The sequence below is a fragment of the Brienomyrus brachyistius genome, chromosome 21 (genome assembly GCF_023856365.1).
Source record: "Brienomyrus brachyistius isolate T26 chromosome 21, BBRACH_0.4, whole genome shotgun sequence".
NCBI lineage: Eukaryota > Metazoa > Chordata > Actinopteri > Osteoglossiformes > Mormyridae > Brienomyrus > Brienomyrus brachyistius.
Genome location: NC_064553.1, coordinates 3643991 through 3669893, shown reverse-complemented (window position 1 = coordinate 3669893; position 25903 = coordinate 3643991). Strand labels below are relative to the sequence as shown.

At 53.8% G+C, this 25903-nt stretch overlaps 1 protein-coding gene across 7 annotated transcripts in view; it reads right to left on the bottom strand.

Moving 5' to 3' along the window:
• LOC125716449 (nuclear factor 1 C-type-like) overlaps window positions 1-25903 on the bottom strand; it is a 66216-nt gene that overhangs the window by 11214 nt on the left and 29099 nt on the right. For 4 of the 7 annotated variants that reach the window (XR_007384333.1, XM_048988743.1, XM_048988741.1 and 1 more), the window contains exons 3-10: window positions 11883-11954; window positions 10208-10282; window positions 8320-8443; window positions 7938-8062; window positions 5758-5868; window positions 4581-4765; window positions 3063-3222; window positions 1591-1695 (exon numbers count right to left, since the gene is read on the bottom strand). Coding sequence is in view for 5 of the 7 variants with exons in the window: in XM_048988743.1 (XP_048844700.1) it covers window positions 1591-1695; window positions 3063-3222; window positions 4581-4765; window positions 5758-5868; window positions 7938-8062; window positions 8320-8443; window positions 10208-10282; window positions 11883-11954 (957 nt within the window). In the remaining 2 variants the exon portion in view is untranslated. The remainder of the gene's footprint in view (window positions 1-1590; window positions 1696-3062; window positions 3223-4580; window positions 4766-5757; window positions 5869-7937; window positions 8063-8319; window positions 8444-10207; window positions 10283-11882; window positions 11955-25903) is intronic. The other 3 variants (XR_007384334.1, XM_048988742.1, XM_048988744.1) reach the window with 2 other exon arrangements.

The following is a 25903-nucleotide window of genomic DNA, read 5'->3' as shown; positions in this document are numbered from 1 at the left end:
CCACACATCGGCACTGGGCTACGTGACGCCCCTGAGATCTCATGCAAAGGGGATCCGGATGCCGTCCCTGACCGCAGTGCTCACCAAAGCCTGTTTCAGTTTACTGGGGTATGTTTATAACTCCAGGAGTTTCCTTGTCTTGAGATTGTGTAAGAGTCTCGGTTTTGATGAGGAGGGGTGCAGAATCTGAGCGGGCAGGTCAGAAACGCAGCTTGCAGTATGATTATGAGGGACTATGCGGCGTAAATGTCTCTATACAACTTGGCTGCTGAACAAAGGCCCAGGCTGGAGAGCAGAAAGTGTGGCCGAACTGGGCCGAGCACTGGGACCAGCTGCTCCATCCATTTCCTCACTGCGGGGTTCGCTGGACCACCTGTAACATATATTTACTGGTCTCTTCACCTTTACGTGCTCCAGTGCCGAGCTCCGTCAATAAGGCTCAGACAACCATCTCCAGTTAATGGGACGGTCCACCCCTCCGGAATGTCGCCAAAGCTGGAGAAAGACAGTTTGTCTTCCCAAGGACTTCCTGCAGCGACCCAGGCTGACCAACCTCTCAATAGGACCCCCCCCCCGTCATTTTCTTCCCTTTTTATAACCTCCCCCACTTCCACTTGCTCAAGTAACAGGCCTGTCCTGCAATTACATCATGTCTGGTTTCCCCTGGCAACCAGACAGCCACGGACATCAGTGCCACGGACCACGCCCGGGATGAGCCCTCTGGGTCTCCGCCTCCTCTTTCCTGAGTAGCTCCCATAAGAGATCCAGCAACAGTTTGACAGTGCTGAGAGTTTCCTGTGACTCGGCTCTCCTCTCTTGGCTTCGACGTGACTTGATATTCCCTCTGAAATCGCCGAATTCCCTACGACAGCCTGTTCCTGACCCTGAGCCTTGGCATCGCGATGGCAAAGCCCTGCTCTACATTGCCTGAGTCAACCTGTCTCAACTCTGCAGGCCAACACCAGGCAGCAAGTCAAAGACAGCATGAAACGTTGGGTAGAGTCCATGCCAAGGTAGCCCCAAGGCTTCGGAGTGAACTTCTGGGTAGGATCGATGGCATCTGTGCTGCATTGTGTCTCTTGTCATCATTCCAGCGCAACTAACAAGACGTTCATAACATTGAGCAGCAGGTTCAAGAATGTTGGACCCTAAATATATGTTCCCTGAATTCCTCCAGTATATAAACTGATAAACAGGCATGGGATATAGAGGGTTGAGTCATTTGTTTAGGGTCAGAACAGGCTGCTAAGCAACAGTGGTGTTCCTGGAGAACATGTGCATGCAAGAGTCATGGAGTGAGAGTCAGAAAAGGAGGGATGCAAATCAGAGGAGGAGAAAAACAGCAAGGTGGGTAATACAGACCATCGAACATACACACACACACACACACACACAGGTTTGTAATCATATCTTTGTGGGGACTCTCCATTCATTCCTATGGGGAAAACTCAAATCCTGACGACCTTAACCCCCTACCCAGCCCTAACCTTAAGCTTTAGTAACCAAACAAAATACGAGACTTTGATATAAACCTAATCCGCACACACACACACGCACACCAATCCTCACAAAAACAGATATGTTTCTTACTTGTGCCTGATAGAGTCCACCAGGGTCCCGAGCTCCGATACCTACAAAGGAACGGTTGGAAGGGGGCGTCCCGGGGGCTGAGTAGGCTGTGATGAAGGGAGAGATCGAAAGACAGAAAGAGAGAGAGACAGAGAGCGAGAGCATAAACACCCACACGTCAAACCTGCATGACAGTCCAGCTGCAGTTCGGCCAGCGTGGCTCTGCACTAGTGAACACCGTCCAGCTCCCTCATCGCTTAATCACCTGCACCCCCCTCAGCCCTTTTCCCTTCACGGCACCGGCTCTGCTTTGTGTCCGGGGCCCCCAGGCGCCCCTGCCGGGCCCCTCCGTTGGCATGCTTCAGCGTCAAAAACAAAAAGTCCTGTTCATGTGTCTGGTCTGGATCTGCCCATTGAACTTCAGCCCGGCTTTCTGAGGCACTGCAGCGAGAGGGTAACGAGTCCAAAAAGACTAACTAGCGCCGGTTACTGAAGATCTGGGGCCTGGTATTAATCAAGCGGCTGTCTGGAAGGAAGCAGCCCCCCATCCCGGACAGGTTGCCAGTGCCAAGCGGCTAATCAGCTTTTGCGTTTCAAGGCCGATGTTCCAGGGGAATTGTTATCATGGATAATGAAGAGCGTCTGGATAAAAGGCGCGTATCAGACCCTGGTCTCCTCCGAATCGGGGTGGGGGGGTGGCGTTTTTAGAATCACAGATCCGCCTGCCAGGTCCGGAAGCCCCACGGCCCAAGGGACCCTAGACTCACGTTAGCACAGAGCTTTGTCACGTTGTCATGGTGATCCGGGTCCATCGGCAACTTCAGGAACGAGTCGAATGTTGATCGGTGTCACGGTGGGGATAGCAGAGCCGGGTAATTAAGGGAACATACATCAGGCGCCGTTTCCCTGGTTCCATTCGCAATTAGCAGGGTAACGTGATCTGTACAGCCGTCAGTGGTCACCATCTCCCTGCAGCCTTTCATTCAGTGAGAGTGATTCCTGGAGGGTAGGGGACCCTTGGCCATGGCTGGTTCTTCTCTGGGATAATTAGGAGACCCTCTCTCCGCACCCCTCCCCCATTTCCTCACCTTTCCACTTCCTGTGGGGAGCACCATCACCCAGACTGGGATGGGACTTATGGATAAGTGAGATATGACAAATGCTGGCAAAAAAAAACAGACAGGAAAACCACTGCAGAAAAGCGTGAGCTGTGCTGCCCCCTGTGGGTCGCTCTCGGCACCTGCCTACCGCCGAACCTCCAGCCCCGCCCTGCCTTGTCACCCTTTGCCAATTTTGAGCCAACCACAATCGTCGTGACGCCTGCCCCCCCACCCCCCCCGACCGTCACTGTACCCCCCCTATCCATGGTCAAACTGCCCTGTTGGAAGGTCCAAACGGACAGATCACCACCTGCCCAGCGGCTCGGCACCAGGCACGGGGCCGTTAGTAGCTAGGAGTGTTTAAGGGCCGTGGAGGGGATCGGACACACTTACTGGGTGACGTGGGAGAAGTGGCCCCTCCCTCCGAGGTGGTGGATGCGGGTTTGGAGTCGGGTGGCAGCGTCAGGCGGGGCATGGCGGGGTGCGGCGGGGGGGCCAGCATCTGCGAAGAGATGTAGTGGCTGGGCACCTTCACCTGGCCGCTACCGTTCAACTGCAAATCAAGAGAGAGCACAGTTCAGCTGGGCCACGCCCCTCTCTCTCTCTATCTCTCTCTATCGCTTTTTATCTTTCCTCCCCGTAAGCGACGCTGCGGGAGGTCAGAGCATCCACTGGCCCTTTGGCCTGGGCCCCGTTTTTTATATATTTACCGCAACCCCCCCTCATCATTCTGGCTTTAGACAGCCACGATGCTTTGTGGGGTGACAGTTTAGGGAGGCAGGGTTGTTGGGGGATCCTGATGTCCCCCCCCCCGCAGAACAGGAAGATGGACGGATGTGTCCCTCAAACATCGTGGGGGAAAAAAAACCCCACTCCTTTAATTGGGGAGACATGGAGAAATGCTATCCAGTGATGGGGGTCAACGGGGGGGGCAACATTCGCAGTGAGGTATCACCCCCCCCCACCACCAACTGGGGCTCCTTGAAGACTCACACGGGCACTGTGGTTTTTTGGGACGGTTATCCATCACGAAGAGGACCCAGCGCCCACGCCCGGCCCAGCGCGCTATAGAGACCGTACCCGCGAACGTCCAGTCGCTACCACCCATCCTTCATCAGCACCATCCTCCCTCGATAGCAGCCGGCCAACTTACAAGAATCACATCCAAGCCCGATCGTACACGCAAAGCTGCGTCGGTAAGGTCAACGTCGCCCTGCACTGTGGCAACTGTCACCCATGGTTCACTGTTAGATGCTCAGGCCATAAACTCGGCGCACAGGTGAGCGCGTACTGCTCTGTGTTCAGCTCACTTCTATCCCCTTCAGGTGAAACAGCCAGCGGAGCCCCCTCCAAAAAGACCAGGAGATGCATTGACTCTGTGCGCTCGACCCCCCCCAGGGGGGTCACTTGCTAGCACACCCAGAAGACCCAATGTGACCTTCTGCTCAGGTGGCCGTCAGACAACAATGAGACAAAATATAAAAATGTGACCGGAAATGAGGTCACATGCCCACGTAACAGCGGAAGACATCAGCGACGCAATAAACTAGAATTAAAATGTTAAAGGAATTAAAAGCCAAGAATGTTGTAGTTACATCACAGCACAGTGTTATGCTTTGATTAGGAAGATGTTTATTGCAGTGTTTCAATGCAGGTTAGAAGTTAGGAAGTTAACTGAGGAACCGTGGTCAACTCACAGCTCAATTATGGTTGGCTCAAAACTGTGCTCGGTGGGTGTCAGGGCAGAACACAGTCACGGAGGACAACTGAGTTATTGTGGCAACCAATAGACCCTCCACTGAGCCGGGGGGGGGGGGGGGGGGGTTTAGTAACACGCAGTACCACTCCTCACAGCCAGGGGGCGACAGAAAGGACACGTTCGCACGCAAGCTCTCTTACTCCCTCACTCACCGGGCCGGGCTGCTGGCTGGAGGGGTCGCAGGCCAGGGACACCAGGTCCTTGAGCGGGTCCTGTGCGCTGAGGTGCGGTGGGTAGCGGATGGCCGTGTGTGGGAAGTAGGTGGAGGCGGCCTGGGGCAGGATGGGGTTCGTTGGGAAGTGCAAAGACGAGGAGGGATGGGGACTCCTGGAGATGCCTGCAGGGGCGGGGGTGCAAGAGGGACACACAGAGCCGGTTGTTTACTATAATAATTACATAACATGACAGCAGCACTAGTTAACCCTTTAGGCGACAGACCAGCCTAGACTGTGAAGGCTGCTCTATTCCTGCTTCACCTCCAGCAGGTCGCCGTTAGCATTTAGCCGCATAAGCACGGAGGTAGCTAGGCCCCAAATCGAACACCAACTAGCCACAGGGAGGCATCCCGCTTGCTGCCCGCTGCCTGTTAGCACACCGGGACAGCGCTGTCATTAGTCACCATCACTTCTGTGTTGTTGTTTACGCGTCGTTAGTTGCTTGGCTGCGGAGAAGCCCAAGGATTTTACCGAGGCGACCTTGCATGCGGACAGCCGCGGCACGCCGAACCAGCAGCTGCCCGGACGACTGGCCCTGGGGTCCTACACGACCTTACCTGTAACGGGACACCTTGAGCCGCACCCATCCTCTCGGCGAGACAGATAACATGACAGGCATAGCTGCGGGTACTGTCACCGCGTTATTGTTACTCTGTCGCGCAGGTGGTGTCTGTCTCTCCAGGGCCTGCTGTGAGAGGCCCTATCCTGGCAGTGACTGCTTCGATTTTACCCTTTCTGAGGTTACTGTGTCCCTGGGGTTACTGTCTGTCTGGGAGCAAAAATGTGGAGTGGGATGGAAAACATTGCCTTAAGGTGAAAAGCCGTTTTTCTTTCTCCCTTGGGAGCTTCATTTTATTCTTCATGTTATTAATGCCACGGTTTGACACTTTCTTGCTCCTTAATCCCGTCTGCTAATTGCAAAATGCTTCACGAACTGGACAGGAAGTGACCTCACCCGCTGGTTTCTGGACACACGAGGCACTGCTAGGTAACAGGAAATAGGGAACAATGAGCCAGAAAAGCAATGTGAGCACTGTGGCTCCGGAGACCCGCAGCTGCCCGCCAGGCCTAGTGGGGGCGCTGGTGAGTGCGCATGGCCCGGCGACAGACTCACCACTGTGGACCGCGATGACCGGCCGGTGGTGTTGCGTGAAGCTGAGCCGTGGGGAGCTGTCCTGGGGGGAGGGGCTATCCATCTCTGTTTTCTTTACTGTGGGAGACATCCCTGGAGGTGGGGGGGGGGACAGGGGAGAGCGTGTATCATGTTACTGTGTCGACGTTACTGGGACGGCGACCTTCCTTCTCTATTCATGTATGAACGACGTATAAACATGAATCTATTTCTCTGCAGTTACCCTCATACTCCGTGGCACTAGCTGTCGACTGTCAGAGAATTTTGCATTCCTTGGTCTTGCCAAATATGTGTGAACATTACGTTACTTTGCATTAAAAATGTACCCCGCTCCCCCCAAATCAAAGCAATAGGGTAACATACCATCATACAGTATGGGTAATAAGGCTAACAGTACTGCTCGCATATGACCACCATATGACACTGATGTCTCCGCAGGAGGTACGGGGGACCCTAACCCAGTCCTCGGGACCCCCTGACGAAACACATTTTTGCTCCCTCCCAGCTCCCAACACATCTGTACCAGGTATTCGGTGTTCCTGATTGGCTGAGAGCTGGGGGCAGCAAAAATGTGACCTGTCCGGGGGGTTCCCTGTAGACTGGGTTGAGAAACACTGCCTTATTTCCTTCGTGTAGCAGGCTGAATGAGTGCGGTGCTGTCCAGGGTAAAGCAGCGTTAAAAGCAGAGCCGTTCTCCCGGCTGGGGCCGCGGGCCACATTGGCCGCGTTTCCAATTCTAATGCGACTCTCAACGCCGACTCTCTACGCCGACTCTCTACGCCGACTCTCTACGCCGACTCTCTGGCCCTCGTGCCGCTGTTTCTCAGAGCAAAGCCCCTGGACAATCAGCTGAAAACCTTGTTAAGGAGGAGCTCATTACGGCCGTCTAGACAGGAAGAGAGCCAAGCGTGAGGTGGGCACAGCGAGACTCCAGCAGGGGCTGCGGGGGGGGGGCAGCTCCGGGTTTGGGGTTATCGACTGGGTGGCCGCTCCCACATCCCCATAATCCTATTGGAGGGAGTGGCATCCTCCCTGCAAAGCTCTGTCTGTCTTTATGATGTCAGCTTTGGTGGCTGACATTCTAACTGTATGCCGGTGAACGCCCCCCCCCCCCCCCACCATGGGTTAAACTCTCCATCCTGCACCCCCGCCCCCTACACTCTATGGCCGCCTCAATCTCATTAGCTTTCCTGCCACCAAACAATCTCATTACTAAGCTGCACTCGTGTACTGTAACCGCCCCCCCCCCAACCCCCAAGTCCCCTGGAGACCCGCTCGATGCTCACCGCGTGCGGGGGGGGTGGGAGAGGAGGCTACACACGACCCATCCAAAGAACGCTGCCAAAATGCACGTCTGCATCGCGCTGACGCCTACTGGAGCAATGGGCGCAGGAAAACTCGGTGCAACAGTCCCCTAAATGTCCCCTAACTGTCCCCTAACTGTCCCCTAACTGTCCCCTAAATTTAACGCCATGCCCTGGGAGCTTAATTTTCAGTTTGAATTTCTTCTGAGGAAAAAGAAACCAAGCATAAATATCATAAATGAATTAGGACCGTAGGTTCAATTTAAGCAATGAGTTTCCAAGCCAAACACCCATATTGTTTTTTATAACGTCTCCTGAAATCCTATTTGAAGATACAGGAGGAAATTAAAGTGAAATTTAAGCTTGATAAACGCTGCTATTGTGAACCGACTCCCTCGGAAATCTACTGATACCAGAAAAACATAATAAATCAGAAATGACAAGACTATGAAATTTTCCAGATTTACTGTATGGAATACAGCCCGAGGCCTTTTGTGTTCTGGGTAACAGGGGCTGTGTAGGGAGCGCTGAACTCCTCAAATGCCAAAACAAGCCTCGCAGGGGTGCAGAGACGCTGCTGACAATAGGTGTTCCTGGAAGGTCCGAATGACGAACGCGGTTCTGTATAAGCCGCACCCAGTTTACGAGCATCACGGCTGCATCCTGCTACCAGAGGAAAAACCAGCCTTTCGTGATTTTTAACAAACAGCTTCCCTGTTTAACCCGGGCCTGTGTGAGTCGTCCTACGACACCGGGACCACATTACTCAGCCGTTTGGCATTATAAACAAAGATTACTGGGAAATTGCATTGTGGGTAGCAGTCAAACCACAGCAGCCCAGGGCGGTGGGATGCTTACCTCCTTCCATCTCCTCCTGCCAGTTTCGGGAGCTGCTGGTGGGGGAGCTGGGCGAGGCATAGTACTCCCCCCCGGGGCTGGTGTCTATGTCGTCATCCATGGACCCTGACTTGTGCCTCTTGCTCCTATATTTGAGGGAGAGGGGATGTTAAGGGGTTAGGCTAATGCTAAAAGTATGAGGGGGCATTACATATAATCACATAGTGACATAGTGTCATTCTTAAAGGGACAATGACACTATTAAATTAATTTTAGGGGGGCAGCAGAGCAACAGCAGTCACACACCTTAAGGCCCCAGTACTATTCTGATAACCCCACTGCCTTGTGTCATGTGACTGCCGCTGTGTGACGGGGTAGGGGTGGGGGGAGGGGCTGTACTAACCCGCTGGAAGAGGTGCTGGGGAGGGTCCTCCTCATACCTATACCCGTGGGGTTGAGGTCATAGGCCAGGTGTCCCTGCAGCTCCCCGAGGGAGAAGTTGGGGCCAGAGCTTGTGACCACAGGAGCTGGAGAGGAGAGGCAACACATGGAGGTGAGGAGGAGGACAGGAGGGCAGCAGGACAGGGGGACAGGGGGCAGCAGGACAGGGGGACAGGGGGCAGCAGGACAGGGGGACAGGGGGCAGCAGGACAGGGGGACAAGGGGCAGCAGGACAGGGGCAGGAGGACTGGAGTACAGGAGGGCAGCAGGACAGGGGGACAAGGGGCAGCAGAACAGGGGGACAGGGGGATAGGAGGACAGGAGGGCAGCAGGACAGGAGGACAGGGGGCAGCAGGACAGGGGCAGGAGGACTGGAGTACAGGAGGGCAGCAAGACAGGGGGACAAGGGGCAGCAGAACAGGGGGACAGGGGGATAGGAGGACAGGGGGCAGCAGGACAGGGGGACAAGGGGCAGCAGAACAGGGGCAGGAGGACTGGAGTACAGGAGGGCAGCAAGACAGGGGGACAAGGGGCAGCAGAACAGGGGGACAGGGGGCAGCAGGACAGGGGCAGGAGGACTGGAGGACAGGAGGGCAGCAGGACAGGGGGCAGCAGGACAGGGGGCAGCAGGACAGGGGCAGGAGGACTGGAGGACAGGGGCGTCAGGAAGATAGAAGGACAGGAGGGCAGGGGGCTTGTTTCCCTTGTGGGGACTGAAAAAGTGGTCCCAACAACATCAGATTTTTATCACAATGTGGGGAAATCTGGTCCCCATAATTTAATATGTGCAGAACATACACACACACACACACACACACACACAGAAACCGCTGCTTGATTTCATTGCCATCCTAAACATGCAAAACATGTTTACTTTGCATTTTGTTTCACTGGAACTTCCTGGTGTGTATGTCTGTGTGTGAGTGTGTGCGTCAGCGTGTGTGTGCGTCAGCGTGTGTGTGGCTGCTTGTGCGCTGATTCTGGTCAGAGACGCTCAACCCCAAACCGCCGGACTGCCCCCCCACTCCCCCCTCCCCGGGGGCCTGAACAATGACTGCCTTGTCAGCGCAGGTACAGTTAATTCCTGGTGAGAAGGTGTCAGGGCAGGCTGGGGTGGGGGTGGGGGGGCATCCGTCTTCCCGTCTCCTCTCTGTTTATCATGTCGGCTGGGGGGGGGGGGGGGGGGACAAAGGGAGGATTCATGTGCAGAGATCCCGAGACGTGGGCCCCCGCAGTCACTCTGCGGCCCCCGCCTCTCTGCGGGAAGAACCGGTGGACTCGGGTACAGGGCCCGGCGTGGTGGGGAGACCACGGGATGGGGGTGGGCAGGATGCAGGATGCCATGTGACTAACTCAAACCCTTGGGGGGTGCACGGTGTGGGGGATGTCCACACACGCACACACACACTCTGTGACACAGCTGGCAGACTCTCCTGATTGGCTGATCTATCAGGCACTGGGGCATCGCTTCAGTCACTTGCAGGTCGGGAATTGGCAGAAAGTGAGAGTCGGACTAGCGTCTCTGCTTATTTGGTCAATGAAGATACAGGAGGGGGTACCAAAGGTCAATGGTCAGAGGTCCGTATGGTTGTGGAGGTGTCCGGGGCCGAACTAGACTTAAAGACATGAGCGGCAGAAAAATCACTGAATCCGTGTTTTCAGTAAGATCACAGTAAGACAGCGTTTGCTCCAGTGTGTTCATCGGTGTGTTTGCTGCACAGTAACAGTGTGTAACAGTAAGCCATCGGCGCGTAATTCCAGATGACTGTCTGCTGTTTTACAGCTTTCGTTCCTGTCCCACCCTGTCCCCCACGTGTGAAAGGACTCGCACGTCCAGGCGGCAGCCTTACTTCTGGAAACCTGAACGAGTTCTGTTACGCTGAAGACCCCCGAAGTGACAAAGCTTTCCTGAAACTCAGGGGCATCTGTGGGAGACAGAGGGGAGACACTTTTACAACAAGGCAGGGCAGGGAGCAGGAGCCACAGAGGAGTCTCACTCCGACCCTGTAGGAGCCCGAAATTTCACACCAGACTGATGTTTAAGGTCCTCAGAGCAGGAGGGTTATATCAATGAGGCAGCCGACTCACACCAGCCAGCAACGTATCCTTACACGCTGGTCACATGACGTCTTTCGCTTCCTATAGTCTCGATTTGTGTCTGAAATGCCGTCATTAAATGATTGTTTTGTTATTATTGCAGAAATGCTGTTAATACTAAATGCCAGCATCGCCACATTTGCATAATTGCATATTATTTGCGTGATAACAGTAATTTAAGGTGCACACCAAGCCGTGTAGAAGTGTTTTGCAGTAATGTAACCCCAATGGGAAGATACAGAATGTGGCCATGGGTAAAAGTAAGGACCGGCATGGCGGAGGGATACTGCTGTGGAGGCAAGCGGCCGGGCGGAGGGATACTGCTGTGGAGGCAAGCGGCCGGGCGGAGGGATACTGATGTGGAGGCAAGCGGCCGGGCGGAAGGATACTGCTGTGGAGGCAAGCGGCCGGGCGGAGGGATACTGATGTGGAGGCAAGCGGCCGGGCGGAGGGATACTGATGTGGAGGCAAGCAGCCGGGCGGAGGGATACTGATGTGGAGGCAAGCGGCCGGGCGGAGGGATACTGATGTGGAGGCAAGCGGCCGTGCGGAGGGATACTGATGTGGAGGCAAGCGGACGGGCGAAGGGATACTGATGTGGAGGCAAGCGGCCGGGCGGAGGGATACTGATGTGGAGGCAATCGGCCGGGCGGAGGGATACTGATGTGGAGGCAAGCGGCCGGGCGGAGGGATACTGATGTGGAGGCAAGCGGCCGGGCGGAGGGGTAGTCATCCTGCTCAATATTAACCCTGCTTTCTGAGTTTGTTCCTTTGGATAAAAGCTCTAATGCTGTTTCAGTACAGGAATGCCCATCCAAGTCAAAACACTAATGTGTGAAATTTTTGTTAAAAATATGATTTATTTCACAGATGTGCCCACAGGGGGCGCTGTCTCCTGTAGGTACATGCTAACTAGGTCAAACACGGCCTGCTTCACTATGCTCCCTTTCTGAGCACGGGAAGTTAATCCAAAACAACTTCCAGTTTATTTCTGCAGTAAAAATTTCCTCAAACATCAATCATGGTACTGGGCAGCGCTGCTGGAATGGCTTCTGGTTATCGGGAGCTTGCTGGAAACTGGTCGAATGGGACTTCAGCACCAGTACCGCAGTAACCCCCCCCCCCCCCCCCCCCCCCCGCCGCCCCCCAGCAATGACAGGCAGCACATTCTTCCTGTTGGCTATTTCCCAGCTACAAGAAACCAGGGGCATCTCTTTCAGTGGGTGGAGCCTCGGGACAGGGTGGAGCCTCGGGACAGGGTGGAGCCTACACAAGGGGCAGCGGATCCAGCCTCATGGGATCCGGTAACTAGGGAGAATTGAGTGGCGCTGCTTAGGTGAGGAATTGGGACACCCTGGAGGCTCGTGGACACACCCTGATGAGATCACTGTCGGGGCGGTGGGAAAGGGGAACAACAGGATGCTTTACCCATAGTTGCTGCTCTGCTGTCCTCTTGGTCGGAGCCGATAGCTGTGCGAGGACTACTGCTCTGCTCGGACTCTGAGGGTGGGGGTGTGGGGATATAGAGAAAGGGAGGGGGAGGAGGAGAGAGAGAGAGCAATATGGTGGTCAGTGGTAAGAGCTGTTAGGTGGTCCCCCCCCCCCCCTCGCTATGAACTTCACGCTAACCAACCACTGCTAACCCCATGCCTGTCCCTCTGTGCCATCGATTTCGGAATCTCTTTGACGTTGCCATGCACGTCCCGTCACGCACCACTGGCTTTTAACTCGCAGCAAAAACATGCGATGCGGCCGCACGCATTTCGCGAGAGCGTGTGCCGTACACAGCGTGTTTCGCTGACACCGCCAGCGGGTGTCGAAGTGGGCGGAGGGTAGCGCCGCATTTTGACGACACGCTCCAGTGCCACTCAGCCATGAAGCCATTCCCTGTATCTCCTGCCGCACCTGGGATTTGCAGATAAAACATGAAAATAAATAAAGAGCCATGTAGCGGCTCTGGAAAACAAAGGGGGGCCATGGGGGGGCGGCCGGGGTCGATTAAATAAGTGGCACAAACAAACAGGGTGCCCCATGGGATGCCCCACAGAACGCAGCCGCAACAGCACGCCCCCCCTCCCTACCATCCCCCAAAACGGGACGCATGGGTCAAGGCCGTAGCTCCTGACAAGTCGACACTCCCTGCATATACAACCCCCCCACCCCAGCTCCTCCTTCCAAGGAGCTTCCTCTACAGGGTGAGACGTGTCGGAGAATTCCGTTAAAATGCTGCCCGTTTGCTACAGGGGCCGAACATCCCATAATAACAGGGAAACGAGTGAAGCAGATGCCATGTGCTTCGGAAGAGGCTGTGCAGGTACGAGAGAACAAAGAGTGAAGGGCACTTCCTATCATCTATATTACTACTCCTATTATTATTGTTATTATTATTGATATTGCTGCTATTGTTGTTATTGTTATATATATTTTGTTATGGGAGGGTCCTACGTGGTAGTGATGTTCCGCTCAGAGGCAAACGCTTGCCAGCCATTGGCCAGGATCCGTGCCATTCATCGTCCACATTCCCGCTGCTGTTGCTCCCCCCCCCCCGGAAAGCGGGAAGCTTGGCGGAGGCCCTCCGTCGCACCGCCAGCAGCCTCACATTGCCGGAACGGCCTGGGTCGCGCGGTAAAATTCACGAGGATGAAGTCAGCGTAGAGCACATTCAGAAACGGGGAGTACGAGAGCTCTCCCACGGGGTGACGCGGCAGATTAGCGGAAGAAGGGGAGAGCAGGAGAGGCATCGCGTGACAGTATCATAAAACGTGGAGAGCAACATTACGAAACCAGCCATTTTACAGAGTGGGGGGGGGGCGGCCATTTTGTCGACCGCTCGCGCATCCAGAAAGTTATTTTCAATATTCTCATTTTTGTATTCTGCTGTTATTATTTACATTTAATATTAGGACACAATGGGTCTATTTGACTATTTTTGTCCGCTGCCGTGTGTCCTGGAGAGAATCTTATTTTTCCGGCCAGGCTGTGGTAACGTCAAAGGTTTCGCCAGGAGGGAAACACAACTGCCTTCCTCAGAATCCCAACCTCTTTTTCATCCTGTCTTTCACTCTCGTTCAGTCCATCCAGACAAATCACATTTCCTCTCGTCTCTCACACCTGGCACATTCAGCTCTCGCCAATCACCCATTTCCTCCATTTACTTAAATCAAAAAGAAAAAAATAAACCTTCATCTCTCCCTTCGTCCAATGTTTCATCTCCATCAAACTCTCACTTTACCTAATTCTCCTTCGCTCCCGCTTAAGTAAACAAGTTCACTTCCTGAGTTCCCGTCCCTGTTAGTGTAAGATGTTTCTGGCCCGTGCTCGCCGGTTGCGATGGCGAAAGTTTTTTTTTTTTGGCAGACATTTCATGTGGAGGAGTCGTAAGCACTTGGCAGCCATTTTAGATCGCTCTCTCTCTCTCTCGCGCTCCCCTCGCTCTCTCTCGGATCAGGAATGCGCAAAGCACAGCTAACCCTGCATATGGGTGCCAGCTCGCCCCGGTGCCAAGTACCCCCGCCCCCCCCCCCCAGATGACAGACAAAAAAACAGAGGAAGAGTGAGAGGCAGGAGGGTGCCAGTTAATCTCTGGCACAGAGGGAGGGTGGGGGGGCGTGTGTGGGACGAGCCAGCAAAGGGCAGAGTTTGCCGCAAAAACGACCTGCTTGGAAATACATTCCAGTAAAGTGTCTCGACGTCTGATGGCCCAAAATGACATGGGAAGCATTTAAGTTTGGATGGGACACAGAGACCCTCCCTCCTCATAGGCTCACAGATGTCTGTCTGACCTGATCCTTGGCCTATATCCCCCCTCCTCCCCATGTAACCTTGGCCAATGATGTATTTAAGCCACCCCCAATCCCCCCATACACACTTTTTGCATTAATCGCATTTGACCTACTGCAGGGGCAACCTGATATTCATACTGCATACTTTCTCTCATTCAATTGTTACTCCTGAGTGCGTGGTTTGAATGCTCTCCTCTCCTCTCCTAGTGGATGTAGGCCGAAGCCACCTACGATAAGAAATTATTCCAAACGTGGCGATCCTTCCTCGGAAATATTCAGGCCCGGTAATATCTGGACAGAGCTGGTGCCCCGACTGCGGCGCAGGAAATTTATTTCCTTCTGTGACTGTCAGTCAGTCGCTGGTTCGCCCAGAACTACGACAGGAGAGCGAAGCGGGGTGAGAGGATGCAGCCGTCTTGAGAGTAACAGGGAAGCAGTGCCGTTAGCAGGACCTCTGTGAGAATCGCCCTCTATTTTCAGCCCTCAGCCTCGCATGTTTCACTGCCGGTTTCTTGTAAGCCTGCCAGGGAATCTGAGCGCTAACCACAAGGCTGAGCTAACTTCAAACACCGCCACTGGCGTTACTCTCATCAGAAGCTGACTTGGTATATTTAATGCGGATATGAAAACCAGCGTCCGGCGCTTTCCCAGGCTAACCTTGAACGCCGGAGAAAGGCAGAGAGCAGGGTGATCGTGGGGGTGTCTGCTGACATTCAGACCTCTGAATAAACAGGCCATCACCACCCAGTATGAGAAACAACACTCGTATTCTGCCTGTTACTCTCCCCAGTACCCGTCCAGCCACAACAGGCTTCACTCCCGCAATTGTAGCAGTTAATAAATTCAATCTTTTGACCGCACTTCTTTAACCCCAAAGCCAGGTATCCCACTGCTCTTTCTGTGTAAACGGTCATATCTATGTATATAGCAGATTCTGCTGAGATAGCATGCAACAAAAGGGAAATACACTCTCGGCCTAAGCGCGTTACGATAAGATAGCGAAAGAGAAGTCCATTATCCAACCAAACACTAAAGTAGATTTGCCATGCTAGGATCCTCTAAGCTAAGGTGACATATGCTATGCTAAGATACTCTATGCTAAGATGGCATATGCTATGCTGAGATGGACCTGTGTCCTAAGATAGGGGTTCCCAAACTATCAATGACAGACAGATCTGTAGGCGAGCCAGACGCAAGTTTGGCCGTTTAAATTTTTTTTCAGATGCCATGCGAGTATGTGAAATGTCAGAGGTCGTAAAAAAAAAATGCATGGCATGAAAATATAAGCAAGCCCTCCCCCAGAGCCCCGGGGAATAGCCCTGTCCTGAGATACCCTCAGCTAAGGTATGCTATGCTAAGATGGTAATGCATGCTAAGATTGCCTAACAGCTAAGGTACACCATGCTATGCTAAGATGGTAATGCATATGGTGACCAGATAATCCACGTCAGGGAGGACACATTGAGCTAGGACAGGATTTTTAAAATACCATTTTAATTAACAGAACCTGGATCTCAGTTAAGCACCGAGTTCTTGCTGCGTGCTGATTGGCCAGTCTCCTATGATAATTCGTACGCCACTAATGTTAATGCGTAACAGCTGGATGAGTTTTTCAATCACACCGGCCAAAGCACAAGAAGAAGTGAGCTATTTAGCCAGGCACAGGTGTCTTTCAGTTTTAACGTAGTTCGTAAAACCTGGAGTAGCTTGAAGTGTCGTCCCTGACATGGATTATCTGGTCACCATATGCATTACCATCTTAGCATAGCATGGTGTACCTTAGCTGTTAGGCAATCTTAATGCATCGTAATGCATGCTAAAATCGCTTAACAGCTAAGGTATATGATGCTATGCTAAAATCACTTAACAGCTAAGGTACATTATGCTATGCTAAAATCGCTTAACAGCTAAGGTACATTATGCTATGCTAAGATCGCTTAACAGCTAGGGTATATGATGCTATGCTAATATCGCTTAACAGCTAAGGTATATGATGCTATGCTAAGATCGCTTTACAGCTAAGGTATATGATGCTATGCTAAGATCGCTTAACAGCTAAGGTATATGATGCTATGCTAAGATCGCTTTACAGCTAAGGTATATGATGCTATGCTAAGATCACTAAACAGCTAAGGTATATGATGCTATGCTAAGATGGTAATGCATCGCCTAACAGCCACATCCAGTGGGCCCCTTTTCCACCCCCAAGCCCAGTCCTCCTCTATCCACTTCTCTGTCGACTGTGGGTATCCCCCCACCCCACTGGCTAACGTACATGGCACCGGTTACCATTTACAAAGGATGTGGAAGCAGAGCCAAACAAGGCTGGAGGTTTATGTTTGGTGATTAATCAAACAGCTGTCGAAAGTAACCTGCAGGCAGCAACCTCCTCAGGGAGCCTCCTGATTGGCCCACGGTTCTGACAAGCGCTTAAATTTAGCATGACAAAACTGACTGTAACAGATTTACTAAGAATGGGCTAATTGAGGCGACTGTTAGCACTGCAAGATTTCAGAAGATCTGCGCCAATTAAGCAGAAGGCAGACGAGGGTGTGCGTTTGAAAGTCCCGAACAAGGACTCGGGTATATTTGGACCCAACTGCAGTCCGATTTTAAAGTCCCCTGGGGCGGGGGCTGAATCCACTGCAGTAGATCGCAAAAAAAAAAAAAAAAAAAAAGCACAGCATTGAGGTTCGATGAAACGGCTCCTTCGCAGGACTGGGGCCGGACGCTGCAGGCATCCTGCTAAAGAATGTGCTGATCAGAACATCCCGGGAGGGGCTGCCGTGGTAACCGGTGCACCAGTTTCCTTGGCAATGCGACGACGCAGTGTCCCAGATTTGGAGCTGCTGTGGGCCGTCTGTGCGTAGAGGGCCCAGCGATGGCGAAGGATGGAGTGGAGAGGCCTAGGGACAGAGTGCGGTGTCCCCCCCCCGCCAGCGGGAAGTGCAGCGTGTGTGCCTGGCTCAGGGGTGGATGTCAGGCACCTGCTGGGAGAGTTCACCCGGACTGTCATGCTCCATCTTCCAGGGGAGGGATTTGGATGGGGAGGGGTAGTTTGACAGTAATTACCCCCCCCTCACATGGCTGCCAGCTGCAGCAGGACACACGCATAAGCCGACACATTAACCAGGTGGCAGACCCCCCCCCCCCGCCCCTCAGCCACTCCGGGCAGTTTAGGGAGGACCCCACTTAACAGATGACAGCCGGTGAACCGCGGGCCATATCTCACACGTCCAGAGGGGCGGCGCTTTCGCTTTCGGGGAGAGACCAGCAAGCCGCACGACTACACTCAGTGCCGCCGGCAACCTCGGCCGTGTCGTCACGGTGATGGGGATCGCCACGCCTCCAAACGGGCACGGTTTCCTGGCCTCCACACTGCGCGCGGAAAATGCCGGAAACAATTTGCCCGCCTTTCCCCCGCAAGCCGCAATATAAATGCCAGATGCGAACAGTGTGTTCCTTCTGCGTTTGTTTTGGACTGATCTCACAAATGAGCTAAAATATATATATTTATAGAAAATGATCCACTGCTGCATCTTCCCCATCCTGGAAGGGAATTCATTAGAAGGGAGCGTGCACGTGTGGGGAGCGTGCACGTGCGGAGAGCGTGCACGTGTGGGGAGCGTGCACGTGTGGGGAGCGTGCACATGTGGGGAGTGTGCATGTGAGTCACCCCTTCAAGCCCTGAGGCCTGGTGGACGTTCCCGACTGTGGCAAACCACCACGGTTTGTTATCGTCTCCTCCTAGAATCCTTTGCGTCATGAGGCTTCCTAGCAGGGATATAGAGCTGCCTGGCACCACGTTGTGTAGCTTGTGGAACTACCTGCTTTCTGGGTCTGTTCTGTCTGAAAGGGAATTTTAAAACAGGGGACAGGGAATCCCTGAATCTTCCTGACCCTAATCTGGAAAATCCTTTAGCCCTTGGAGGGATGCGTGCAGCCGTGAGCAAGCGGCTTTCCCGGGATCTCCGCCGCATGTCGGCCAGCCCTGCAGGCTATTACTGTCATTAATATAATTCTTAAATGACTTACTACTGGCGTCATTTTCTCCAGCAGTAGACGTGGCCTGTGTCTGATGCAGGGGGGAGAGAGATTACCCCCACTGTCCCCTTACCCCCCCTCCACTAGGCAAAGCTACCTTTCATCCAAATTTCTGCATTTACTAGACTGATGGTCTCACTCAGAGGATGCAAATGTGGTCTCTCTCTCTGGAGAACCGGGATGGGCTGCTGGGGCACCCTGGGGAAAAATGTCGACCATTTGGCCTCGTCACCTTTACCTCCTGCCACCTCCACCGCCTCCGAATAGACCATCTTTTTTTCAAAAGTAGGGCTGAACAGCTCTTCCAGGAGACTCAGCCACAAACCTGCGCTTTTCTTAAAAACGGCTGCGCAGGAAAGTAGCTTGGCTCTGCCTTAGCGAAGTGACAACGGAACGGAAACTCATGCAGCGTCCCCAGGTGCTGAGCGCCGCCCTGCTGTTCGGCATGACTGCAGAGGAGGAAGGAGAAGAACACTCTGTGCAAACCTGAAGAGGCGCGATTGGCCAGTTCCCCAGGGCGCCGATCTAGGAACTGGAAAAACGACCAAAACAAAATCGTAACCATTTTTAGCAAATACACGAAGGTGATCTACGGCCATTGGCGAGGCTGGTAAACCCAGACGCACAGACCCACACAGACACGGCCTTGGGCCATCTAACCGTCTGGGCCGTCAATCTGGCTGTCGAACGTCTGGGAGAGCCGGCAGGAGGACAGGTCAAGTGGGGAGCAAGGTGCGGGAGTGCTGATTTATCAGAAGCACGAGAGGGGAGTGAACGCCGATTGGTCAGGAGCATGAGAGGGGAGTGAACGCCGATTGGTCACGAGCATGAGAGGGAAGTGAACGCCGATTGGTCAGGAGCATGAAAGGGAAGTGAACGCCGATTGGTCAGAAGCACCAGAGGGAAGAGGTTGCACATCAAAGTTGCCAAGTGGGGCGTTATCTGCACAAGCGGCCACTCAGCGGGCCCCTCCACCCAAATCTTGCCACCCCAGATTACGCAGGGTTTATGTTGGGGCCGATTTCCTATCTGATTTACAGAGAAAAACAGTCGCAGCTAATCTAGGGGGGGCAGAAGGGGGGGTGTGTGGCTCAGCAGGTTCGGAGGCCACTCCTTCGTTCAGAAGGTCGGCAGCTCAAATCCCATGGCTGGCAGACTGATTTCACCTTTATGCCCCCGAATCAGGCCCCTAACCTCCACGTGACCCCAGCTTTCTCAACTGTACATTACTTTGGATAAAAGCTTCTGTTATTTAAGAACTTCTTTAGTTGTTTTTTTTTTTTTTTACTCCACTCCTGCTGTGGACGCAAACGAGCGCTATCCATCAAAGAAGGCACACGTATGTTAGAAGCTATGGTCAGGTGGTACTGCGTAGCCGCGGAGAGCGAGCTGCCGGGGATTGTGCGGGGGGGGGGGAATGCAGTGTGCAGCAGGGATGCACTGGGCCTCTGAGGCTCAGTGATATCGGGCCCTGAACTGAGACTGACCCGCGATAGGAAAACATTAGACACTGAGGGAGGGGGAGGGACAACACAAAGGGCTGGTTGAGATATATAATCAACAACAAACTGTGTCCAAGGCAGGCAGTGCAGAGAGAAAGGCAACGAGGGAGGGAGAAAGAGAGAGAGAGTGACGTAGCGCGTGTCCCGAAATGCCCTCCCTTCAATACGGGCCTGTTTTCCCCCTTACCCCACCTCTCCCTCCCTCTCTCGTCTTTTATTGCAGGTCTTCTGCAACGACTCAGCAATGTGGCAAGCGTTAAAAGCAGCCCCGGGCCATGTGGGCTTCTCGTTAGTGAAGAGGCCCCCTCTCACTCCCAGCTGCCCCTCTCACTGCGGCCATATTGACCCGGATCGTCAGTTTCCTGGCGTTTCTCCAAGCGAGCCACAGCAACATATGGGGATTAAATAAAAATGACCGAAATAAATATTGGAATTAAGGCCCCGGGAATAGCTTGCGATGCCATACGGATTGGGAACCTGGCTCTCGCTCCGGAGGAATACTGCAACGGACTGAAATGGACACCAGCACCCCGTGCCAACTGCAACTGAAGCCTCCTCAGCCTGCTCCCGCAAGCTAATCACTGGCCACCAGAGCTGCCAGTCAAGCACCCGCTGTCACGGTAACCTCCTGTGCTGGCCACATAGATGCCGTTCAAACCAATGACGTAGCGACCTCGTCCGGGAGACCTACGACCGGCCAATAAACCGCCAGCGTGTCAGGTGGTGCGGATTTCTGGGTCATTTCGGGACAGGGGTTTGGCAGCATTGCAACATTAGCAGGTTATAATTCTGTTAGACGAGGCAGGGAAGTTACGGCCATGAATGAGCACCGTAAACTGAGCGTTATCTCTGGGCTGTTAGCGCCGAAGCAGAGCGCGGAATTCCTTACTGCGCTTGCAGTGCTAATCGGCATGCTTTTACAGCTCTCCTAGTCCTAGCTGTGGGCAGAGCTTAGCACTTAAATCATTGACAGGAACCTGGCAAACACATGTCCCCCCCCCCCCCCCCCCCCCCCCCACCAGCGCCACCACCTCTCGCCACAGGCTACAAACAGTCGAACAGACCATGCCGTTGTTCCACCTTTAGCTTAAACCCCTCGCTTTATGGTGGAACCGCATCGTAGTGTGCCAGGGGTCAGAGGTCAGAGGTGAGGTTCCAGTAGTCAGCACCTCAGTCCGTGGAATATTTATACCTGTTTGTCCTTAGTGCAGGCGCCCTAGACCCCAGAACACACGCCCCTAATACTAAATAAAAGTGGGCTGCATTCTGCAGAGCTGCCAGGTGTGGCGCTATGGACCACTTCATATTTTGCATGGGAATCCCTGTCTCTGATCTGTCTAAGTTGTCCACCTACAGGAAATCAACCAGCCGCCCCCCACAATCTGCTCACCACCACCCAAGAAAAATACGCGTGTGTGTGTGTTCATCATTCCACAGGCTTGATAAATACGGTCACAAAACTTGTGTGTCACCTTAGGATTCAAACATACCCCCCAGCAGGAGAATCCACATGGGACATTATTCCTGAGGTTCAGGAGGTCCTCGATTTCAGCGATAGGTCCCCAATCCCTGCTCCCTCGCTCCCTTGGGGACTCCGGTGACAGCGGCCTCGGGGACAGCCACTATGGGATCGAATGCGGCACACTGCAGCCAATCAGGGGGACCGACAGCCAAGCCACTCTCTTTGATCCAGCGTTAACCCCGGGGCATACGGCAGGTCTGCAGGAGGTGGGGGAGGAGAGCCCGGTGGAGCAAGGCCTGTTGCTGTGATTAAGCTACCTCTCCTGGCCATCTATGCTAAATCAATTACGCAGTCAGCCAAGTGAAGGCGCTACCGCGTAGCCCTGCTCCACTGGGTTAATGCCCCCAGCGGACTCTCCGCTAGTCATTCCTGGAATTTCTCCGTCTTATTGAGTTCTGTTGGAGCGACACAGGAGAGCCCAAGGGACGTCAGGCACAGGGACATTGGTGTTTTTACCCAGAATCCACTCTGTTGGCTTCTGGTTTGCGATTGTTACCATCGCTGCACCATCCAGGCCCAGCACTATTACCCAGAATCCTCTCTGCTCTCTCCTGTGGTATGATTTATATAGTTTAGTGCTGTGGAAGGTCCTGGAGCCAGTGGGTAGGGCTGTTGGGATGGGGGGGGGGGGTGCCCCCCCATCCCCGCTCCGGGCGTGCGCTGTCCTGCACGCTTCCTTATCCTAAATAAACACGCACATGAAATATTGCATATTTCAGGCCTTAGGTACACAAGTGCTTCCTGAGAGCCCCCATTTTAATAAGGGAGGTGGGGGGAGTATCGGATTCGCTTTCAGATCTGCTGGGGTTCCGCTCGGCTCCGGAAAACCCGAACCGCAGTGCGACTGGAGCGGAAAAAGAGCGTGTGGTGCACGGCGCGCTCAGCTGCCCTTTCCAGACATCGATCATCCCTTAATGAGGTGGGTGGGGGGCAGTTGGCTCAGCGAATCAGCACGCGGGGCGTGTGCCCGGCCCACGGACCAACTTGGCGTCGCCAAGGGGGGGTCTTCCTCTTCCCACAAGAGACGAGCATTTTCAAAAATCAAATGGCAACCCCCCCCCCCCATCGCCATGCCGACTCACAGGACTTCGACTGCAGCCTGTAAGTCCCCCATTCCTCAGCTCAGCATCTGATAAAGTCAACTGCAGACAGGGGGCGCTGTGGAGGGGCATCAGGGGGAATGTTTTTATTTTCAACCTGGTTGCCAGGGAAACCAGCTGCCACCAAGATGGGGGGGGGGTGATACTGCTGGTGCAAAAAGGGGGGGGGCGAGTCCCAATACGAGCTCTGTGGGCTTGGGGGGGAGTCAGATGACTTAGATTGTCCGTATTGATTAGTTCCACCATCGCTCCCGGCGATTTCAGCGCACGCTCCATTCTATTCCACCTCGCTCCTAGTAAGCTGGATCAAAGTCCAGTCCCTTGGCTGCATCCAGTTGTCCGGCCTCACGTGTCCGTGTTTGCTTGTTTGTTTCCCTTCAGTCCAGCTTTGTTTTCAGTGTCTGCTCATTGTCCCACGCCAGTGGTAATACCATCCCGACATGGCAGGGCCAGGGAATCAGGATGGGCAAAGCCGCCCAGAACAGCTCAAAACGGTGAAAAGGATGAAGTAAAAAAAAACACAGGTTTTCATCCGGGCTTTCAGGTAGGTGGTGTGGGCTGCCAGGACCCAGGGAGACATGGAGGGCTGTTTCTCACTAAGCACACGCCTCTTGGGTCTTTACATTTAATGCAGCTTACAGCTTCACGCCTTTATTAACCTGCATTTCTTATTGAGGAGATTCGAGGCTGCAGCCACACCCTCAAGACCTCAAACTAAACAACCCTAGAAACGGGGCTGGGCGGAAGTTGGGGTCTGTCCAGCCGGGCAACCTGAGGACCCCCTACTGGTCAGGTCCTGAAACGGACAGGCTATTTGCAATAAAAATGGAAAGGCTGGGAAATATAAAAGTGTCAGAATGCAAAATGCGGAGATGTAACTAAATGTTTTACTCTGTTTACTTCCTGTCTCATTAGCAACTTATAGCTGGTGGAATTCCATCATAATTCAGTCTAATGGTCCAGGATGCCTTTATGGGGACATCAGCCTGTTATAACTATTTATAGAATACAAGGTTACATTTTAAGCCACGCCCCATTTGATCACGATGAGCTGTAGGGGGCGCTACAGGGCAGCTAGCGCTGATGCCATGTCCGACAGGTTGGCTATGGAAAACGCCGGCATGGAGGCAGTCCCCCTCGCCGACTGTTGCCTGGCACGGTCGGGGTCCATGACCAGTCAAGCCAGTCATGATGAAGGCAGCTCAGGCAGTGGCTCCACCACGTGGTAGAGTTGGCCGCGCTGGGGGACATGCTAGCCCTGCCATATGGCCGGCAAATGGGCCGACCGCCGAAGCCGTAATTACTCCCTGATATCAGAGAGGCCGGGCCAGATGCTGCGTGTGGAGAGTTTAATCAAGGCTCACATAACTCTGCGGGGTGGGCAGGGACCCAAACAAGCATGTAATTGTCATTTTATACCCTGTATAGGATCCCCTGCGTCTCCCCTCATCCTTGCTGCAGAGTCCCCCCTGATGGGCTATCGCAGCCTCTCCCAGGACTCGAACCCACAGCCTCATGGAAGAAAGCCTCATGTCAACCCCACGGTCCGACTGCCCCGCCCAGTAATCTGAACAAAAGTGTGTCGGTTTGAGTCCCGCCTTCGTTTTCCCGAGGGACCCTGCACCTCAACACCCAGACTTCTGCCGTTCATCAGTTTGTTTTTCTCCTCTGCCTGTTCGTTTTAACAAAAAAGGAATGTAGCTGAGTTCAGGTTAAATATGCCAGCCCCCGTCCTTCCCTGCATCCCGCCATTAATTCCCGCTGGAAACGGGTGCGGTGTCAGTCAGTAAACGGGCCAGACCAAGGTTTGGCGGAGGAACGGCGCAGGGCGGCGGGGCTGACGCCGCCTGGTTCACACGGCAGGGTGGGATGCGGCCAGCGCCGGGAACGCGTTGTTCTGGCGGCCTGGCAAGTCAGGGCGCCGCTAATGGAGAGATTAGCTGGATTAATGCCCCTCGGCAAGCTTTTCCTTTCTTCTCGGAGCGCCACGCCCGAGTGCCAAGAATGATGCCAGGATGAGCCTGTGCCAGGCTCTGAATAGGCATCGAGCTGCAGGACCTGCTCTCGCCGGTACCGGTCCAGGAAGCCAACCCGTGTGTGCCGTTCACTATGGGACCCGCGCCAAGCAAGACCGGCAGAGCGAACGCGGCTCCTATAGGGTTTGTGTTCCATCATAAAGGCTGAAAATAATGGGAAATAGTTTTTAAAATAACCCGACACAACGCCTCAGATAAGGAGGAAGCTGTCAAAGATCCCCAGAGGGGGTCTTTGTCTCTGTCACAGCCCCCTCCCCAAAAAATTTCTGTAACCAGGGACACGTGCCCCCCTCATCCCGAACCTGGAAACGTTACTGAAACCGTTAATCTGCCGGCAGTGCAACCGCCTGATTCTGGGGCGGGGGGGTGGGCAGGTTCCAGTCCTCACCCCCGTGTGCTGCCCCCTCTCCCTTCAGTTGTAATCAGCAACCCCCCCCCCCCCCCAACCATCATCCAGATGGCGCACGTTTAACAGACTCGAGTTGGGTCTCCCAATGAGGGACGCCTCCCAGGGCTGCTGGGAGATTTGGGGGGGGGGGGTCGCTGACATCACACACCTTGCAGCAGTCATGCACAGCTGCAGGACACAGCTGAGGCCACGCAGTGTTAATGGAGGCCGAGCGCCTACAGGGCGGTGATGTTGGGGTGGAATTCCTGCAGATCCTTCATTCTCAGATGGATTAGCAGAAGGATTTGCCCACGGAAGATAACAGCGGCCCAGCCAAGCAGTCAGCTGCCCCTCAGGACGTCGGACTGTGCCCAGATCTTCAGACAAGGTGCTGCGTACCAGACCATTAAAGTTCAAACCCTGTCGAGATCCTCCAGGGTTGTTCTGTTGGACCGTGTTGGGTTTGGTCACTCAATGGGATCCTGCTGTCCCAACCCAGCCATGTCAAATGGGGTGACCTGACATGGCCTGACTTGATTAAACATGTCAGCTGTCCAACGGGGACGACAAATTCCAGCTGTTTGGGGGGGGTGGGGGTGTCCTGAACCATAGTGTGTTTGTCCTCCATCAGGAAATGACGTCATGCCCAGAGTGCAAGTGAAATGCACGCACACTCGCTTTAGATCGCGATTTAATGTTTATTACTGAGGCACCGTGCAAGGAAAGGCAGTCCTGATGGATGCTGGGAAATCAGAGCAGGGAGCAGGCGACTGTGATCTGGAATACGGTGTTCAGGCGCATTGATGTGACTGAACACGTCACTTTTTCATAAGAAACTCCCTGTCTCCAAATGTGAGGCTCTGGGCTTCGAGTGAAGCCGGGCAGTTCAGAGAAAGTCGACTTAACTGCCTTTTTCCTTAATAACATGAAAACACTCACACATTTCCAAGGAAGTGGGAAAAAAAACAAGAAATACAGATGACTTCAGCGTAGCAATGACCCACGATGGAAAACGAGTATCGAGATCATTTCACCGCCATGCCGCTTAGCAAATCACTCTCAGGCTTGATCCTCC